Genomic DNA, 19,402 nt, shown 5'->3' with positions numbered 1-19,402 from the left:
AACTTTTAGTCGGATTTGTGTCTCTCTTCAGGAAACGAAACAACACACAGCACTGATCAACTGATAGTAATTCACACACACACATAGTAATGGGGAATGTAACAAGGTGTACACAATTACAGGGGATGATATGCAAGCGCTTGAATATGAGACAAAGACGGTGTGTTATGTAAAAATTCATGTGCGGGCGGAAACTTCTCTTTACCTCATATCTCGCAGACATCCCACCGCATACTCTCTGACATACTGGTCAGGGTAGTTAAAGTCCAGAAGCTCCAGAGCGTCTCTGGGACTCAGTTTGGGCCAGATCTGAAGCAGTGCCTGGAGCTGAGAGACATGCACACACACGCTCAGAAACTGACACTCAGACATTTAATCAGAGTTACATGAAGTCCTGATGTCGCTCAGTGAATAAAACCTTTGTTATAAAAGTTGGATAAGGCTCAAGAGCACCCACACGGCTGCACAATTAGTCGCACAGTAATAACAACCCATCACAGTTTTCTTTTCTGCGCATAACAAATTAACATTTTATGTTTAACGTCCGTCTGTCACAGGTGTTTGTGCGTGCTGTGATTGACTGGTCTCTGCTTTTCAAACACAGAACCAGCTGCAGGCAACAAGTAACACGCAGGTGCAAAGTAACCACACGTTCTCTACATAGAGCAGTTGGTTTATTACGGAGCCTAGTTTAAGTTGTGTTTAGCAGTAAAAAGGCATGTTAGTTTCATGAGAAAAGAGACTATTTTGGTTCAAAACAATATTAGAATATTTCTGTATTCGGAGGCTGATAAAGTAAAATCTGAAAGTGAGAGATCTTTAACTGCATTTAAACTATTCTCGTATCAAATGTGGATGTAAAACCATCATGTCAACGTTGGACAAAATAACGGTATTATCATTTTTGCCAAAAGTGCAGAAAAAGTAATTCATAATATAATCTTGAGAGCTCAAACTGGCACATATAGATAGTCTATTGAATTTCATGTCCAGGCTATGCTTATAAGAAGACATTTTACACGTGAAAACATGTTTTAAAGTTAAAAATAATACTTTTCAGATCAGTGTCGAATATGAATTTATTTTCTCTTTTAAAATGGATTTATTTGAAAGCACTTCCCCTTCTTTAACGACACTTCTCTCACTTTTGTCTCCGATTGAAATGCACGGACTAACCTGGGCCATGTCCTCGTGTTTGCTCCACTTGACGGAGAGCAGCAGCTTGGGCAGCGACTCAGGGAAGTTCTCTCTGCAGTCGTAGCGTAGTGTCCAAATCAGATCCTTCTCGTTTTCACACAGCTGAGAGAGCGGGTCGCGCTCCATGATCTCCTTCAGCTCTATGTGGAACTTCTTCCCCCCGCGACCCTGAGGAGACGCAACGAGGACGAGGCCGGTTGAAGTCGGGGGGAGTTAGAGAAGAAGAGGATGAAGAAGATGTCGAGGAGAGACGGGGTGAGAGGAAGGATGAAAGAGAATTGGGAGGATGCGGATGGAAATGAGAGCACGACGATGAGCAGCGACCAGAAATAACCACAGGATGGCAGGAGTGAGTCAAAGCGTCCAGCAGCTTCTACGTCAACCGCCTTGAATGCAGCTCAACACAATCCACAAACCAAGGCCTCACATTGTCTCGCTTTAAAACAAGGTCCGATTCAAGCGGGACACTTTGATTTAAAAAAAAAAAGCCAACAACATCAACGCAAACTAGTGCGAAAAGAAAAACAGACGGCAGCTTCTTTACAAAGGAATCATGTTAGACGAGCTGCTACTGTGTGGATCTGTAATTTGAGGCACAAATTGAGATACAATAAAAAGTAAACACTGTGTTGTAGTCGGTCCTTACACACACACACCTTACATTTAAAGGGGTGTGTAACTTCAGGCATGCCCTCTACCTAACACGGGATTACGTAACCGGCTGCAACACGCCCAGGAGTGGGCTTTCAGTTGAGGGCCGGCGAGACGGGAAAACATACAAGCAATCTGATTAGAGTCTGCAGTCTTGAAGGGGACTGAAATAATTCTACAGCTACACCCTGCCAAAGTGATAACAATGGGTTTCCAGGGAAACCAGCAGAGCGAGATAATACCACACTGATGGTGTGCGAGTGAGAGGGGGAGACGGAGAGAAACACATATATCACTTTTCCTGAATGCGCAAACACAATTATCTCCCACTGTCCATGAACTCACCATAGTTCCGCATTCACTTGCTCCGGCGATCTCGGCAGCTTTTTCCAATATCTGCCAAAAACAAAGTAAGTGAGCGCCGCATGAGTGAACAGATCCAGAACAATCACGGCAGATCATTCGCTTGCGTGCATTGAAAATTCAACTTCATCTGCATGAATCCTAATGCTGGCAAAAAAACAGAAAGTATGTTCCCGTAAGTGGGACACTGTCTGACCTTGTCAAAGGGAGGGAAGACGATGGCGTGCGACGAGTACTCTGGGAAGTGGATGTGCAGTGCTGTAGCGTTCTCAGTGTACGGGTTGGTCTGAATGGTTCCTATGGGGTTCAGCATCTCTTCAAGTTCGTCTGGGTGAGACACATTAAGATACACATGAAGTCACGCGCAGTTACTGCACGGTGGCACCGGAGAAGCTCCAATTTCTGCTCTGTTAAGCACTCTGTGCCGCCAGGGCAGAGAAGATCAGCCAGAAACGGTGACTGGAGATATATTTGTGGTGAAGGCTTCCATGAGATGATGAGCCGAAAATACAAGCTAGCATCGCGGCGAACAGCAACCGAAGGAGTGGAGAAGATGTATGAGGGAAAGTGCGGCGTCATATGTCACAGTCACACGCCACTTAAATCACAACTGGAAACACACCGCAGCTTTATTTCCCCACGAGTTTTAGTAATTGAATGAGTACTCAAATATGGAAATGACTTAAAAGGCCCATCCCTAACCAGTAGATACAATAGATATACCAGGAAAGGACGACCAGCAGTGCAGGATGATGTCTCCGGTCTTCAGCTGGCCTTTGTAGTCAAACACCATCGTGTTGACCCAAGCTATAGGGTAGTGCTGCATCACACAGAGAGGGAAAACAAAGCAAAATCAATAATTCATCAATTGCATAATAAAGATCGTGGAGACTGAAGAGGCCTTGATTGCTTTTTAGGCCCTTAGGTCGAGGCCGTTTCTCACCACTTTCCCCGCTTTGCGGATGGTCTGGTACTTGTTTATGTGGGCATTCTTGGTGGACTTCTGCTTCTTGACCTTATCCATGATGGCGTAGATGGCGAAGCAGAGGCGGGTCATGCGCGGCAGGTCAGAGACGGAGAGGTCAAACTCCAGCGTGCTGTCCTTCCACGTGTGGTCCGAGCGGCCGCTGCTCTCGCTGCTCACCGCCGGCTTGCAGAGCAGCTCCGTGCCGTGGAAGAGCCCCGCCCTCACCTGGACCTGGGTGGATGGGAGGAGACCTTTACACCATCACAGTTCACATGCAGGTTGTGTGTGTGTGTGTATTGGCATTACAACAGGAATAGAAGAGACTGTTATGGCTGTGGACAGAGCAAGAGTCTACCTTGGCAGTCTCCTCCGCGTTCACCTTGCTGCCCTTCACCAGGACGATCTTAAACGGGCTGGACACGTCCCACACACACCTCTGCACTTGCTGCAGAGGGAAGGAGAGAAGAGAAAGACACACTTGCAATGAGTGAGCAGTATTTGCATAATGCAGTGAAAAAATATGTACTCCACAACACAGTCCTTCTTCACACCCACCAGTTCCCTGCACACGCACACACACACACACACACACACACACACACCATTCTGATGTCAAGCCAAGTGGATTTGCCAGGGTCAGCAGTCAGCACGAAAAACAGCATCACATGACCTAGAGTCTATGAACATGATGACTAACTAGCACACTTCCTGCTGTTTGCTGCCTCTGTCTGTGTGTGTGTGTGTGTGTGTGTGTGTGTGTGTGTGTGTGTGTGTGTGTGTGTGTGCGCATGATGCATGCGTGTAATTTGCCTCATGTCAGATAAGAGACTATTTGTGTCTGCCCTAACAATTACAGGCAGAAACAAGAACTCCGTGTACTGTATCCTCACAAAACACCCCGTCCTTCTGCTCTCGGCGGTACTTTTTTTTTGGGGACTAATTGTCAGTTAAGTTTCCGACAGCATTCAGCAACAGGTTCCTTTCCTGAAAGTAAGTCTCACTTGCCGGCACACTTGACGGCCACACTGCTACGTGAGCTTAAACAGAAACGGCTTCTGCTTCCGTCTCCTCCAGTCGGCCTCCATATCTGTGTCGCGGTTACAACAGTTAAAGCGCTAAACAAGAAAACAAGCAATCATGCTGCAGTTTACATCTGTGTCCGTTCAAGATGTCATCGCTTCAACATTTTATTTGTTTGTGTGAAATCGTCATAATTAGCATGTGAATTCTTGAGATATTGTGAAAAACATGTTCTGTGAGGTCCCATTGACCGTTGAACACCAAAGCTTCACTCATCAGTTCTTCATTGAGTTCATCATTGGACGTTTCTGCCAAATTTGAAGGAATTCCCCGCAGGCTTCTTGAATTGGTGAAACCGGATCTTGTTTCTAAATTCCAGTTAACATGTATATGTAGCTGTAAACAGAGATATTCACCGGTGAGGGCGAGGTGTTACAGCAGCCAGGAGGTGATGAAGGCTTCAATCAAATAAGAGAAACTTTATTATGCTCGGGCAATAGTGCTGCATACAGCTGCAATAAGTTTGAAACAACAAAAGCAAACAGACATCAGTTCTACACCAAAGACGAGATCGAAAAAACAACAAAATAGTACATTATAAAACAGGAGAGAATCGTAGAAGTCACAGAGACTGAAGACACAAAACAAGAGTACAACAGTTCCTCCTTCCTGTGAACTACGAACAAGGATCAACCTGTTGTGTCGTTGGGAGGAAAGAAAGCTTGAAGCGGTTGCTTTTACGTTTCCTGGCTCTGTAACATCTGCCTGAAGGTAATCGTTTGTATTCAGACGCGAGGGGACGGAGACTTTTCGCCTTTATTGACGAAATATTTCTGCGTTGAGGGAAACAAGATTGATCGGAAAGAGAACGTCGACCAAGTTCAGAGCTGAAACGATGAGTCAGTAAAAAACGAGCGGAGCAGATAAAGCTTATAAATTAGTTTCGGAGCTTCTTTTAAAACGGCGGTAAAGAGAGACACCATGCTGCCATTTTGTTGCTCTGCACAGATCTGAAGCTTGCAAACTGTTGACCCGTAATTATTAATATTATATGTGATACGAGGATTCACACCTGTGATATTTACAGACTTTCCAAACCACACCATCGCCGCGCATCGACTGTCAGCATGACACCGGGCAATTAAAACCCCCCGGGAGACTTAACGAAGGCCAATTAAATCCAACCTGACATTTAGAATGTGGACGCACGCACATGGAGGAGTGATGTCACTGTGCACCTGGCAGCAGGAGCAGCTGCAGCAGGAGCAGCGAGGAGCTGGAGATGTTTCCTGACAATGTGACCAATGCTGGCAGGGCATCGCTCCGAGAACACTGGCTCATAAAAGACAGGCGGCAGCTGCCAAGTACTTGTTTACTCGGTAAACCTCCACACCTGCCTCGCTCAGTGCAGGTGATTCAATCACCGGTGGAGCTTTTAGTATTTTGGTGGAACAAGAACACTGACAGGATATGAAGCGATGGTTATCGGTTCATATGTGCGTCACACACCCTCAGTTTTAATCCTAACGACGCCTCATGTTACATCCAGGGACCGACAGTGAAAACAACCACATCATTAACAACAGTACATGAGAACAATTCCAACAAGCGGAAATGACAACTTTAGTTTGACTTCACTTCAGCCGCTAAAGACTCCCCAATTTATCTGAAACCATCAGCAGATATGGAATAGACAAGACCACCACAACACAGAAGTGAAAAGTCATTCTCTCTCACTCTCAAACACACACACACACACACACACACACACACACACACACACACACACACACACACACACACACACACACACACACACACACACACACACACACACACACACACACACACACACACACACACACACACACACACACTCTGCTGGACTCACCGTGGGAACCCTTCTCTTGGGAGGTAGTGGTAAAGGTGGGTTGGAGGACTTGCGGGACACCACAGCTCCGATGGCAGAGATTTCCTTGTCAAACATGCCCTTGACGGTGCTGGTGTGGACCAGCGTGAGGTGCGGCGACTCCTTGGCCTGCATGCACGAGCGGATGTACTGCACACAAGACAGGGCAGGGAATCTTCTTAGCGATGCGCATGTTTAACCTCACACACACACGCGGAAAAACAAGCTAGATCCCCTTTTTTATGGTTGTGCTGCGTGTTAAAAGTTGAACTGTCATTTTGGTAAACCGGGATACTGCAATGTGAGGCAAAAGCATTGCAGAATGGATCAGCTAAGGAACGTATAGAACAGAATAATTAAAGCCACAACAGCTCGTCAGCAGACTTGATCAAATGAACATGCGCACAGACCCATCCCAAATACTTTGGAATCGTTTCGATTTAAATCAATGCCAGAAGGCTGCAATAAAAGCCTGCCTTCGGCTTTCGATCTAACGTTAAACTGTCTGTATACTTCTATTCATACACATCTCTCTGCTTACACCAGCACGCTAATGTATGCTTTACCTGCTCTGACCCGTGCTGTGCTTCCAGCGGAAAATTGCAACCGTGCTCGCTCGGTGCCGTCTTTGTGCGATGCCCTTGTGTAAATAGTTCATAACAGCTCTTTCCATGGCAACTGAAAACTGCCCACATAGCCGATACCTTTATCAAACACGGAGCTTTAATATGTGGAGCGCAAACAGCCCGAGGGGGACACCTGTTCACGCGTTCCTAAGTTGTGTGTTTTTTGTCATTTGATTGTGCCTGATGCACACCATAATAATGGTTATAAACACATAAAACATTCATATTGTAGAGACACGGTCCATCATCTGCATCGTGACAGAAATATTATATTTGAGCATTCATTTCAGTTCAAACCTAAACTTTTCCCAGTAAGACCTAACCATTAACAGGCTTTTAATGGTCACACTGATATTAAACTAGATGACTTTCTCAGACCTAGAACAGCTGTGCTCACCATGCTGTAGATACTTAGAATAAAACAATAAAAAAAGCTTTTTCATGGACGACTAGCTCTGCCGTTTCCTGTTCCTATTTCTAAGTTACTCACTGACAGACGCCTGACCGGCTCCACCGTCCAGCCACTGACCTTGTACTGAATCAGGGGCTGGTCTCCACAGAGGAACTCCAGACAGTGGCTGACCCTCAGCACGTACTGACCCCGCCACTCCTCCTCGTCCTCATCGGGCCCGTGGGTGGTGAGCCACTTCTTCAGGGCCAGCTCCTTCAGCTCCGAGGGGACGCAGGACGACGGCACCATCAGACTGGCCGAGTCCTGCGAGACAAGACGGGACAACGGAGAGACTGATTCAAGAGTTCACGAGCACTGGAAGCGCAAACTGTAACCCTCGTTCAACGACATCTGTTCCTCAAACCTATTATTTTTTCTTAACCTAGACTAAAACATGTCAAGAGGAGGCTGTTGGATGACAAAGCTGAAGGTTTATAAGATAGTAAAACACTTTTTCGGTACAGAAACATGTAAGAAATTTGAGCATAGAACTGTGTGTTTAGTAGCTGTAATAAAAGTTTTTTGCAAACGGGGTTTTATTGATTTAATATTTCATGGAAATAGTGTACTTCACTGTAAACACTGTACTTGCATCAGTGGGATTAAATTCCTTTTAATTGTAAAGCAGTCTTGGTAGATTTATTGTTGCAGCGTGTCCACTGTACAAAGCAGCGGGACACGTGCTCAGGCCTCCTCGCTGTGGAACAGACTCAAACGTCCACAAACACACAGCCGTTATTAAATAGAATTCTAGATTCATTGCAACAGGAAACGAGACAAGATGTTGGTTTCGGTTTTACGTTTGTAGTCTGAGTCGTATCAACCAATCGCGGCTAAGCAGGCGTTGGTTGAAAGCAGGTAAACGGTCCGTGTGGAGAGCAGTGGCCGAGATGCACTCTCCCAAAACACATCGGCTCTTGTCTGAACGAGGATTTCGCTTTTTGTGTTGAACAGTCGCTCGTGAACTGGCTACTCGTGAAACAATCCTGCTGCAGAAGTCACAATTCTGCATCTCGAGTTGCTAATCGAACTGTAAACAGCGAGCGGCTCAAGGAGAAGGAAGTCTTGGCCCAGATGCACGCCGGCTACACTGAAACCCCAGAAATATAGCTCCTCACTCCCAGAGGCTTAACCGCCGAAGGGTCCAGAGATTGAGATCAGATAAGAGAGAGAAAAAGAGAGAGCGCGAGAGATTGATGGACATGTGTGTTTGCGGCTGAATGAACACACTGTGCTCTAAAAATGTGTGCAGATGTGTGTGTGTGTGTGTGTGTGTGTGTCCTCCACATTGGCCACAGCCAGTCTAATATGCTTCCTCCTACTTGTAGCTCAGCACTGACCCGATACCTGAGAGGGAATTATTATTTCCTGGAGGTTGAATAAAAATGTCATTCACTAATAATTAACAACAAAGAAAGTTCACGGCTACGTCGCATTACGGCGGCGCTACGAAAGCAACAGCTCTGGGACATCATGAAAGCACTTTAGCATTTCACTTTCTGAATATTGTTGAGTTGCTGAGGATAAGATTAGGATGCAGAGAGAGAGAACAAGACCGGGGTTAACCGCTGAATTATAATGCATAATCCTAATACCACTTAACAACAAGCCTCCACCACACTTCCTGTTCATAATGTGGCTCATTGTGTCTCAACTCTTAAATAAGACTTCCTGCCAATGTCCACCTGAGCGCCGTGTGTGTGTGTGTGTGTGATGTTGATCAAAGCTGATACACACACACACATGTCTGGAGGGACATGACCATCTGTTTTATAATGAAATAACATTATTGATATAACAGAGGAGACGGAGAGACAAAGACAGATGGAAGGAGACAGTCAGGGAGTTCAGAGAAGGAGCGAAAAGAAGTTCACTTTAATCAGTGCTCGGGTCCCTTGAGCTGCCATGCTACTAATGTGTGTGTGTGTGTGTGTCTGGGAGGATGGCATCATTTCGCTGATGGTTTTGACCCACTTTAAGTGTTGTCACATGACTTGCTAGTTGGGCTCGGTCACATGACTACTGTGGAGCTGCCAACTGTGAGCAGAAAAAAACAAAAAACAAACACGAGGGAAATATTAAAGACGTGTTGAAACTGCGTTTTGAGTGCGTTTCCTTGAGAAAAACCAGTTTGGACACCTCATGTGGAAACCTGTCGCAGGTCACTCATGTACTGAGGAAACCAAATCGACTTAAAGATCACAAAACAACAAGAAATTGGCTTTCTACCAAGAAATACAAGTATCCCTCCCAGCATAATGTAGTCCATCCAAGTGCCAGTTCCCGTAACACTAAACGTAAAGTCATTGAACAATAAGGACCTACTTATGTTTCATTCATTTATCTTTAAGAGTTTATTGTGTTTGTGCAATTTACTGAAAGGCAAATAGATGTAACCTCAAATGACCATGAGTCGTAAGACAAGGTCTAAGTAAAGAGCATTTAGTTGTTATTACACAGTGGTTTATATTTCATATTAATCTATATTCTCTACCATCCATCCATCTTCCTCCTATCAGGGGCCGTGTCCCCAGCAGCGTTCTCTCAGCTCTTTCCTGGGGAACCGCGAGGCGTTTCCAGGCCGGACGAGATAAACAATCTCTCCTGCGTGTTCTGGCTCTACAGCGGGAGTCTCTCACCAGTTGGACGTGCCGGGAAAACCTTCTAACGGGAGGTTCTCCCAGGAGGCCCCCTGATCAGACGGTCAAAACCAGATCAACCGGCCCTTTCCATAAGAGGTGGAGCGGTATATTCGCTACCATTAAAGTTTAATGTCTCTCATTCAAAATGCATCTTCCCATCATCGTCACGATCGAATGAAATCAAGGATTGTAAAGGGAGAAATACTCCTCGTGTTTCGTCCTATAAGGTTCTTATATCCAGAACAATTGTCCTGATGTCTGGAACAGGAAGGAGACGTGCATCTTGTTAGATGACTACATTGTACCCGATCTGGGGCAAAACTAACAAATCACATTTTTTGTCGAACAACATTGGGTTGAATAGTTTTCACTGGTAACCATAACGACTTCATTGATTTAAACTTTGTTGCCTGTGAAGACTAAATTATTTATGACACAAACATTTGTGGACACGACACAAAGTACCGTAATGTTGCCGACCTCGTTTGTGGAGCAACATGTTCTGCAGAGTCGTTTTTATTGTTCGACGACCTCGATTCAACAGTCACCAACGAGTCTATTTGTTTTTAAAGATTATTCTCAATCTATATCCTAAATAAATCCCCAAACACACTGCTGAAAGTGTTCCACATTTCCAGCTCTGGGCTCCAGACTCACCTGAGACTGGTCGAAGTGGATGATGACTTTCAGGTCGGTCGGCCGGTCGTTGAGCCCGCCGGTGATGGCCGAGGGCTCCAGCTCTGGGGAGAAGCAGACCTGCAGCCACTCCTTGCACGTCATCATCTGGACCTGTTGCATCCTCTCTTCACTGAGGCGAAACATCTTGCCGCGGAAATCCTTCACCTCCTGGTCATTGATGGCATCGAGTTCATGGAGACCTAGCGGTGGAAGGGAAAGGACATCGTTGCAGCACTGGTTTGAACAAAGATACGTCATGATTTCAACTGTAACAATATCTAGAGGAGAAGTCTTCACTAAATAATAATCATGTCTGATCAAACAGGCACGGATCCTGATTAATCAGTTTTTTGTGAAGATGAAGCTGGAGAAGTGCTGTCAAGTAGGACGCTGCATATTCTAGTGTGCATGATTATGCATTTTTAAAGGCTACTAAAGCCTGTGAATTCAAACACCTGTGCAGCACTTGATGCCAGACACACGCACAAAGTAGCACTGCATGTGTAAAAGGGATTACGAGCAGCAGACTCACGGGATGAAAGCACAGCCTCAGAATATTCAAACGCCAGAGGTATGAACAGCTGTTAGTCTGATGGTACGTCATCTCTCTGCTCCCTGGAGAGCTTTTGTCTCCGTCTTTTTATTCAGTCCAAAAGGGTGCCTCACAATAGTCTCTTGGTAATGAAAACAACATTTAGCACTCATATGACCCTCAGCACTCAAAAGAAGGGCTCTGGACCACATTAGCTGCATTGTGTGAGTGTGCAAGCCGCTACGTGTGACTGTATTCCTGGAGAGGAGAAAACCTAAATCATGGTGTGAGTGTGTAATGGTTTGTGTGGGGGACTATCCAGACGGGCCTGTGGGGTTCCTTTGGAAATCACCACGTTACTATATATGACAAAAGCCTTTTTAAAGATCACGTCGGAGCAAAGAGGAGCCAGGAGGAGAGGATATCAATATCGTCCGAGTCTCCTTCAATTAAGACTCAGAGCCCCGATCTTTCCCTCTGAAGAGGTCTGCTGTGACCGAAGGACTTCCGTAATCCCATCACATCAAATGAAAAGACGTGTGCATGCAACTGGGGCTGCAACAAGATATTAGTCATTAATCAATGAATCTTTTTGTCTTTAAAATGCTCGTTTTGATCTTCACATTTGAGACGATGGAACCAGCCAATGTTTGCCTGCAACTACTTTTCAGAGTTTTCCTTGAACTATAAACTAATCGTCACAGCGATAACAGCGACTGCACTGCTGGGATATACGACACAGATATACCAGTCTAACTGAAGATCTTTTGTGTCCAATAAGTCTTTTTTTCAACCTTACGCATGAATGAATATTGAGAGTTCCAACAAATGTTGAACGACCTCAGAGGACTGGGCTTTGCCACAGTACTCATCGATCCCCTCTGCTCCTCGCCAGAGACAACACAAAGTGACAGGCGATGGACGGCATGTCGGGGAGAGACGTCCAGTCGATCCTCGCGCTTCCCTATCAGACCGGGGCCGCAGACGGGAGCCAGCTGCAGACGGCCTCGCGTCTCACGTCTGCGGTGGATGTGCCGAGTAGCGCAGATACTTAGCATACTGGAAGAGGTGCTTGAGGCGTGTCGTGTGTGTGCGGAGAGATTTACCGTCCCACTTACCAACTCTTAAGTGCCTTTTCTTTATTGGGAATGTCAAACGGGGACAGCACACGGATCAATCGGGGAGGGGGTAATGTGTGCGAGAGCTTGTATGATGGTACTTTAAATTGGAGGAAAAGGCCTTTAAACAGGGATCCCGTCTTACCCTTGCTGATGAGCACGCCGATTTTGGAGTCCAGCAGGCGCTCTGCTCGGCCGCAGTTGCGCGTCACCAGCTTGAGGACCGGCAGGAAAGGGCGAACGTCGCACAGCCGGCGCGTTTCGTCCTCCAGCTCTTCGTGCACGGCGGCCTGGTTGACGCACTCGAACATGTGGCTCTCCATGTCGCCCAGGGAGGGGAACAGTGGGAACGACTGAGCCTGCTTCCATAAGAGCTGGAGGGGAGGAGAAGAACCAGGGTGAAGTGCTTCTGCACTACAAAACCACAGGGAGTGTCTTCATTGTCTCCTTTAATATAAACCTACTTAGAATATGTGCAACTAGAATAAACAGCATTCTCATTATATATTAATAAATATATATATATATGTTGATGATAAAGTGCTGTATCAATTATCAAAATACCTGCAGAGTAATCTTAACCATCAATTAATCGTTGCATTGATATAAGATACTGCATTGCTGGAATAGACGATGCAGATCTTTCCTGTCAAGTAAGAAAGTATTTTTTAACCTCACGCAATAAATATTCAGAGTTTCATCAAATGTTTAATCACCTCAGAGGACTGCGCTGTTTTATCGTCTCCATTAATCTAAATCTACACCGAGTTACAATGTGTGCAAACGGAATAACCAACATCCTTATTTTATACATACATACATACATACATACATACATACAGTTTGTGGACTATCTCAATGCTTCTGGTGAAATGCTGGATTCCCATTTGGGACAAAACGAATCACAACATGGAACAATGACGTAAATATGTTAAGGAAAGTGCAGCCTTCTCAGGAACAACCATGACTCAAGGCAAACATGACACGGCTTCTGGGCGAGCCGATCAGGATGTGAATTATGTTTACCGCCGTGATTCATGTCCCCGTGCAGCCACAGGGTCCGTCAGGTTCAATGTGTTTGTCTGAGGTTACACAGCGATGCCCGCGACAGACCGGAACAACAGAACACTCTTGCCCTCCAAACAAATATCTTCCTGTCCGGGAAACACTTGTGATTTCACGGCACGTTGAGACGAACCACAGAACAAACCTGCTCCTGGCTTCCTCTCATCAGTCCCCCCCCCCCTTCCATGTATTAGTCTCCTCTCTACTTCTGGCTTCAGTGACATATCATTTGTCATAGCTTTCCGCTGCGTCTGTACACCCTTCCCTCGAGGAACGAAGACCTTTCACGTGTGTTTTGCAAACAGATGTCTTTTCATTCGCGAATACACTCAACATTTAGTCCTGTTGAACGTAAAGACCTGAACATGGGACGAGACCTGCCTCATTGTATCGTCCCAGGAAAAACATTATTGCTAAGAAGGAACGTCTAAAGCGAAATCCTTCTGTGTCTTTGGTCATGTTACAGGGCTGATTCTCACACACCCAGACTTGTTTCTTTGCTGTTCAGAACAACCTCCTCAGGCTTGTATTTCACAGAGCCTGCATGTCTGGGGAAAACATGTTTGAGGTTGTGTATCAATGCAGGGAAAGTTGTCTATACGTGGATCTAAATATAAACGAACGCAGCTGTGAGAAGGTTGCGCACCAAGTAGAAATGCAATCCATCGCATCACAACAGCCCTAAATACAGACGGGAATAAAACACCAACTCTGCAAAACGCATCTTTTTTTAATAGTTTAAAAAGATGATTCAACTCAAAAGCCTGTAATGAAACACATTATACTGTAATGCGTTTCTCTGATGTGGATATTTCAATGTAACAGCTTTCAATGCAGTTTAACAAAACACCAGCACATAGTCAAGCCTGAAGTTAGGCTGTATTTCTTGCAGGGCCGTGTCCTATTTCACCGCCTCGCATCGCACAGGTGTTTCCATTATTGTGGGCCACCGCCGTGTAGTTTAAATCAAGAGCTGAATCACATCACAGGGGCCACAATAACCCCCAAACAGTAAGACCATCATCTTAATTACCTACACTAAGTAAGCCATTCCCTTGACAACTTCTAAAAGACCCATCAAGTCTGTGACTTCTGACATCTGCTTCACAGAATTTGCTGCAGTCACACATGATGTCATGAGGTATTTGTGTTCTGAAGAGCAACAGCTACTCGCAAACAAAAAAACACACGAGCCACCACAGCCACCTCCGTCACATTAAAGGCATCAGATAATAACTGACCAGCTGGGTGACGTGTGCCCCTTTAAATATGTGTGTGTGTGTGTGTGTGTGTGTTGTAGACTGTGTTTTCTCCTTATTGGTCAATTAGACAACAGGCCATGTGAGGACAATAACGTGGACACACAACAAGTAAATACATGGATTGTATCTCCTTTGTGTTGAAAGTTGATTTTATTAATCATCCGTCGTGTCGTAACCACCTCGCCTTCAGCAGCAACATGTGGCTGCAAGTATCCCCGCTGCCGCTCACCAGTTTGATGTGCTGAATGGTGGCCTCGCGCGGCACGTCCATCTGGATGTAGATCCCGGTGGGCAGCAGGAAGTCCACAGTGATCTGGTCCAGTGCGTGGCCGGCCAGGGGAGAGTGGGCCGCCCATATGTCCAGGAGGTCTGTCATGGCAGGAGGCATGGCAAAGGGCACCACACGCCACCTCAACCATAAGGACCTGGAGGGACAGAGAACAGATATATTTGTTCTCAAATCGGTCACTCGGATGCTTGAAGGCTGTGTTTTTGAGTTGAAGTCACAGAGCTGAGATGTTAAAAACTGATCATATCAATTCACAGTAAAAACAAAAAACTTTGAAGAAGGGCTTTTCAAGAAGTAAAATGACAGCTATGCAAACACGTCTTCTAAATAACCAACTAGCTGACCGGCTCAAATGATTCAGTGTCACCGAGTCCCTTTGGAGGCAGCACTGCGCTGACTCCAGCAGGAGGCCGCTGGCTTTAACTTGGGTGAGGGCCAGTGCTCAGAGGAATGCCCACTAAGCAAACAGAACAAAAGGTCAGCCTCCCCTCCTCGCATCTGCACACCCAACACACACATGCACGCAGCCTGGGAGCGTTCCTCTCTTCATGTTCCAAAGCACTGGCTGAGAAGAGTCTATTCCTGTCTGCAACTGAGACATCACCATCCAGTATCCATGACATATAGACCAATAGACCAATAGACATGCCACTCACGGACAAGGAGCACACGTGGACACACATGCATGTTAAATGCACAGAGCTCCATGGAGCTGCAGGAAGTGGCTTTTCCCAGCTGCTGGTGTAAAAAGTGCCCACAGCCTGGTTTCCATTTGGGCGCGTGCCTCAACCACAGCTGTACCGTCACGCCACTTCCACCTGCCCCTTTTCTCATTACCCAGTCCTCAAGTGGGCCTACAGAGCATTACCTCTTCCACTCGGCCGCAGGTCCATCATCTCCATTTCGTCTCGATTCCGCCCATTAAAAGTGACAGCCCTGATTGCCTCTAATGGTCTCCCCCCCCCCCCCCCTAAGTTAAGTGCTCGAGCTACCGGCAGATCGGCCGCATTTAAAGCTGCAGTAAAGCTGCTGTGCATTTGGAGCCACGATCTCGGGACACTCACCATTATCGGCCACGCAAAACGGAAACGATCTCTCTCGGGTGTGTGTGCTTCTGTGAGCTGCTCAAACCGAAACATCTCTGAAAAAGGGACTTTGCACTTACTGCTCGCGATCAGGGGCGACGCAGGACATGGATCAGGTTCACACAACCACTGATATTAACACGCAGGAACGTTTATGTATGAACCTGCCTCCACATACATCGAGACGGTGTTTCTCTCACACACAGACACACACACACACACACACACACACGAGACAAGAAACCAGTCAAACGAACGGTTAAAAGGGGGGCAGACAATGGCGAACGTCACAAAGGTGCACAGTTACACACATGAAAAGTAACACGACACCCGGCGTGTCCGTCTGATGCGTTGGCAGCACTGGGAGCTCAGCGGATGGATGAACAAGTGCATGTGTATGTGCATACACGTCTACAAACACGTCTTCACACCAGACAGCTTGAATAGAGTCTCATCCTGCTGTGATGGAGACGCACTCTGTCTCTCACACACACACACACACATTATATTCACAGGTGAGCAGGGTTATTGAGGGTATGGTGGCAGACAGCCAGAGGGCTGCTGCAAGGTCAGGTTTCAGCAGGTGGATCAGTGGAGAAAAGAGAGTTTCATGTGACAACAAACAGACGGGCCTGAAGGGATCGGCCAACATTAGCAGAACGTTTCACTCCGGAGCCTCCGGGGTCACAGCTCCCGGGCACACATCAAAAGGACTATTTGTGTTGGAAGGTGCAGAAATATGACCCTGCTTACATGTGCTTTGCCTGGTCGTCTCTGCAGGCCGAGGCATATTTTGTGTTTTGTGCAAACAACTCTAATTCAATGCATTTGTCGCAACTTTGGGTGATGATTTTCTTCAGGTAGGAGATTCATTGTTGATCTGAAGGCGCCCCCCCCCCCCGCTGGTTTCTTTTCACAAACTTAAAAATACAGCAGCCTGAGAAGAAAGACAGAACCGTCACCCCGATCGCGGCTTTCAATCTTCATGTCTGATCAAATATCTGCACTGAAAAAGGGGGAGTGTTGTAAATCAAAGGAGAGCCTGTAGATCAGAGGGAAGCGTGCTGGTTTCATTCAAATGGCCTTCACTTCTGAAGAAGAGAACACGGAGCGACACGCAGGACGCCACGACCACGACAAGTCCAGCCTCTGTTAACACACACGAGGCAAATCACTGCCTGTGATGGAAGTACTGGTTCCTCTGAATCCAGAGTGACACTGACATGTTGTGAAGGCCCAGATGCATTTATGCTTATTTAAACACTGGTGTTACTCAGCACTCTCTTTCTAAAGCTCCCTCTGTCTGACAGTCGGAGGCCTGTGAGGCTCTTTACAATGGAGTGTGTGTCCACGCGTCTCTGTGAGACTGACTGACTGAAAAAGAAGGGCCAACATAAATAGTTTGTGTGCGTGTGTGTAAAAAACGGCTCATGGCTGGTGATTAAGGGTCCCGTGACACATTTTCTTCCACAACCTGCTAAAAATACAGTTCACGAAGAGGATCTGAGACCTCGTCACCTCCCAACTACAAACACTGTACTGCAGCAAAGTGTGGAGACGATCACACAGGCAATACTGAGACCGCCTGAGTCAGCGTTTCCACCGATGGGCAAGCAGAGTGTGAGTGTGTGTGTGTGTGTGTGTCAATTTGAAAAGACTCCCATGGCTCCACCCAGCACATCTTTCAAAGAAAGAAGATACAATTATGTTTACATCTCACAGAAACACTTTCATTTATTAGTGCTGAAATGATTTGGTTACCTGTTGAGTTGAAGTCATTGAACAAGAATTCTCTAGCTAGATGTTACACATACTATATATACACCTTTCTCTGTATTATCTCACAGTAAATTGAATATATTTGGGGTTTAGACTGTTGGATGGGACAAAATCCAACAAAAAGGAAAGTCCAGCCTCTGTTAACACCAAAAAAAATCCCAAAAGAAAAAAGTTATTTAAAAAAGGCCTTTAGGAAGTTCAGACAGGTTTTGTTCAGTTCTCAAATAATTTACAAACTAATGGATAACCCGATTAACTGAAGGCAGAACAATCAATAAATCAAAACACTCAATAATCGCAGCCCTGATTTTACCACGACATTGGTTTGTTAGTGCCACCACCGCATATCCTGTTTCACTCTCAGCCGCTAACCGCAGAGCGACGCACACGATCGTGACGCTGCAACACGACAAAGCCAGACGCCGCTGAGCTGCACCCACGCGCTCTGCAGACTAAATGCTGTTAAAGTCACAAGCGGCAAGGACAGAGGCCTGAAAGCATCCCAGCTACAGCACGCCGCCCATTCACTTAAAGGGACACGTTGCTCTCTTCATCGATGATTACTAAACACTCCGCTAAGAGACGACCTCTCAGAGCGGCAGAGAGGAATGAAAAGTCCGTGTAGCTTTTGGCTCAATATACTTAATGTGTTCATATCTGTGTGTGTGCAACAGAACGGCTGTATGTTTGTGTGGGTGGTGTGTGTGGATAAGCGGTCAGCTGGTGTGTGTGTGTGTCTGTGTACTGTGGCTGGAGTGCATGTGAGTCACCAGTGGAGCACTAACTGTATTTAGGAGTGGACTGTAGACAGTAAACACACATGCAGGTGGAACGGTCACTAACTCTCTCACACACACACACACACACACACGTAAGAATATTTGTTTGCACACAGTTACTGCAGTGTTTCTACAATAAGTACTTACAAGTTGCGTTCATTGAACCTCTCATATATCACTCGTGACATTGTTTGTCAGATCTTTGCTGCATTCTGTTCAGCGGTTGAGGAAGTATTCAGATCCTTTAAATACCACACTGTGAAAACACTTACGAGAAACCTTACCGGAAAAAAAGTATGCAAGTATCATCAGTAAAATGTACTTTAAAAAGGTCACAGCAGTCGTTGTGCAGTGAAACGTTTCCTGCGAGTGTTTCTGGATGAATACGACTGCTGTGTTTACTTGTATGTTACATGTTCCTGCTCCAGATGTTCACGGTTGTGCTGATCTTAACTCCTTTATATACTGCTGGGTAGTTTAAGCCACAGCAATGGATCACATTCTATAACATCATTACGTGTTTGTGACGATCATTTTTCCAGCTGATCCGAGAGAATGTTTAAGTACCTTATTCAGCTTATTAATAAGAAGGAGAGATTACTCAACACAAACAAAAGGTTTAGTTCATGGATTTATTTGGAAATCGAATGTAAAATCACAACATTTGGAGGACAAATTGGAACTGAAACTGCCAGACAACTGTAGTGGAGTAAAAGCAACAATATTTGCCTCCGAGTAGAAGTATAACGTTGCATAACATGGAAAAGTACAAGGACCTCAAATCAGTTTCCGCCGACGTTACAAATCAAACCAGAATGTCAGTGTTTGAATCGTGCTCAGAACTGGAGACGAGGAAGTGTCTTGAAACCAAATCCCCTGTAAAAATATTCTCACACCCACCAAAGAACAAATTGTCTCCATGCATATCGTATCTGAGAGGAAGCATGGATTAAGTGATCGAGTGGGAGCGAGCGTGTGTGTGTGTGTGT

At 45.9% G+C, this 19,402-nt stretch overlaps 1 protein-coding gene across 1 annotated transcript in view; it reads right to left on the bottom strand.

Moving 5' to 3' along the window:
- The window catches only part of pik3cb (phosphatidylinositol-4,5-bisphosphate 3-kinase, catalytic subunit beta), a 41,815-nt gene that overhangs the window by 7,212 nt on the left and 15,201 nt on the right, over positions 1–19,402 (bottom strand). The window contains exons 3-14 of the mRNA XM_079271310.1: positions 14,711–14,906; positions 12,300–12,528; positions 10,484–10,704; positions 7,263–7,448; positions 6,090–6,257; positions 3,534–3,623; positions 3,155–3,409; positions 2,935–3,031; positions 2,408–2,538; positions 2,194–2,244; positions 1,177–1,365; positions 206–327 (exon numbers count right to left, since the gene is read on the bottom strand). Of these exons, the coding sequence (XP_079127436.1) occupies positions 206–327; positions 1,177–1,365; positions 2,194–2,244; positions 2,408–2,538; positions 2,935–3,031; positions 3,155–3,409; positions 3,534–3,623; positions 6,090–6,257; positions 7,263–7,448; positions 10,484–10,704; positions 12,300–12,528; positions 14,711–14,869 (1,898 nt within the window). The 5' untranslated portion in view covers positions 14,870–14,906. The remainder of the gene's footprint in view (positions 1–205; positions 328–1,176; positions 1,366–2,193; positions 2,245–2,407; positions 2,539–2,934; positions 3,032–3,154; positions 3,410–3,533; positions 3,624–6,089; positions 6,258–7,262; positions 7,449–10,483; positions 10,705–12,299; positions 12,529–14,710; positions 14,907–19,402) is intronic.

Source organism: Melanostigma gelatinosum, assembly GCF_949748355.1.
Source record: "Melanostigma gelatinosum genome assembly, chromosome: 7".
Taxonomy (NCBI): domain Eukaryota; kingdom Metazoa; phylum Chordata; class Actinopteri; order Perciformes; family Zoarcidae; genus Melanostigma; species Melanostigma gelatinosum.
The sequence above is the reverse complement of the archived record's forward strand: the minus strand, read 5'-3'. Positions and strand labels throughout refer to the sequence as shown.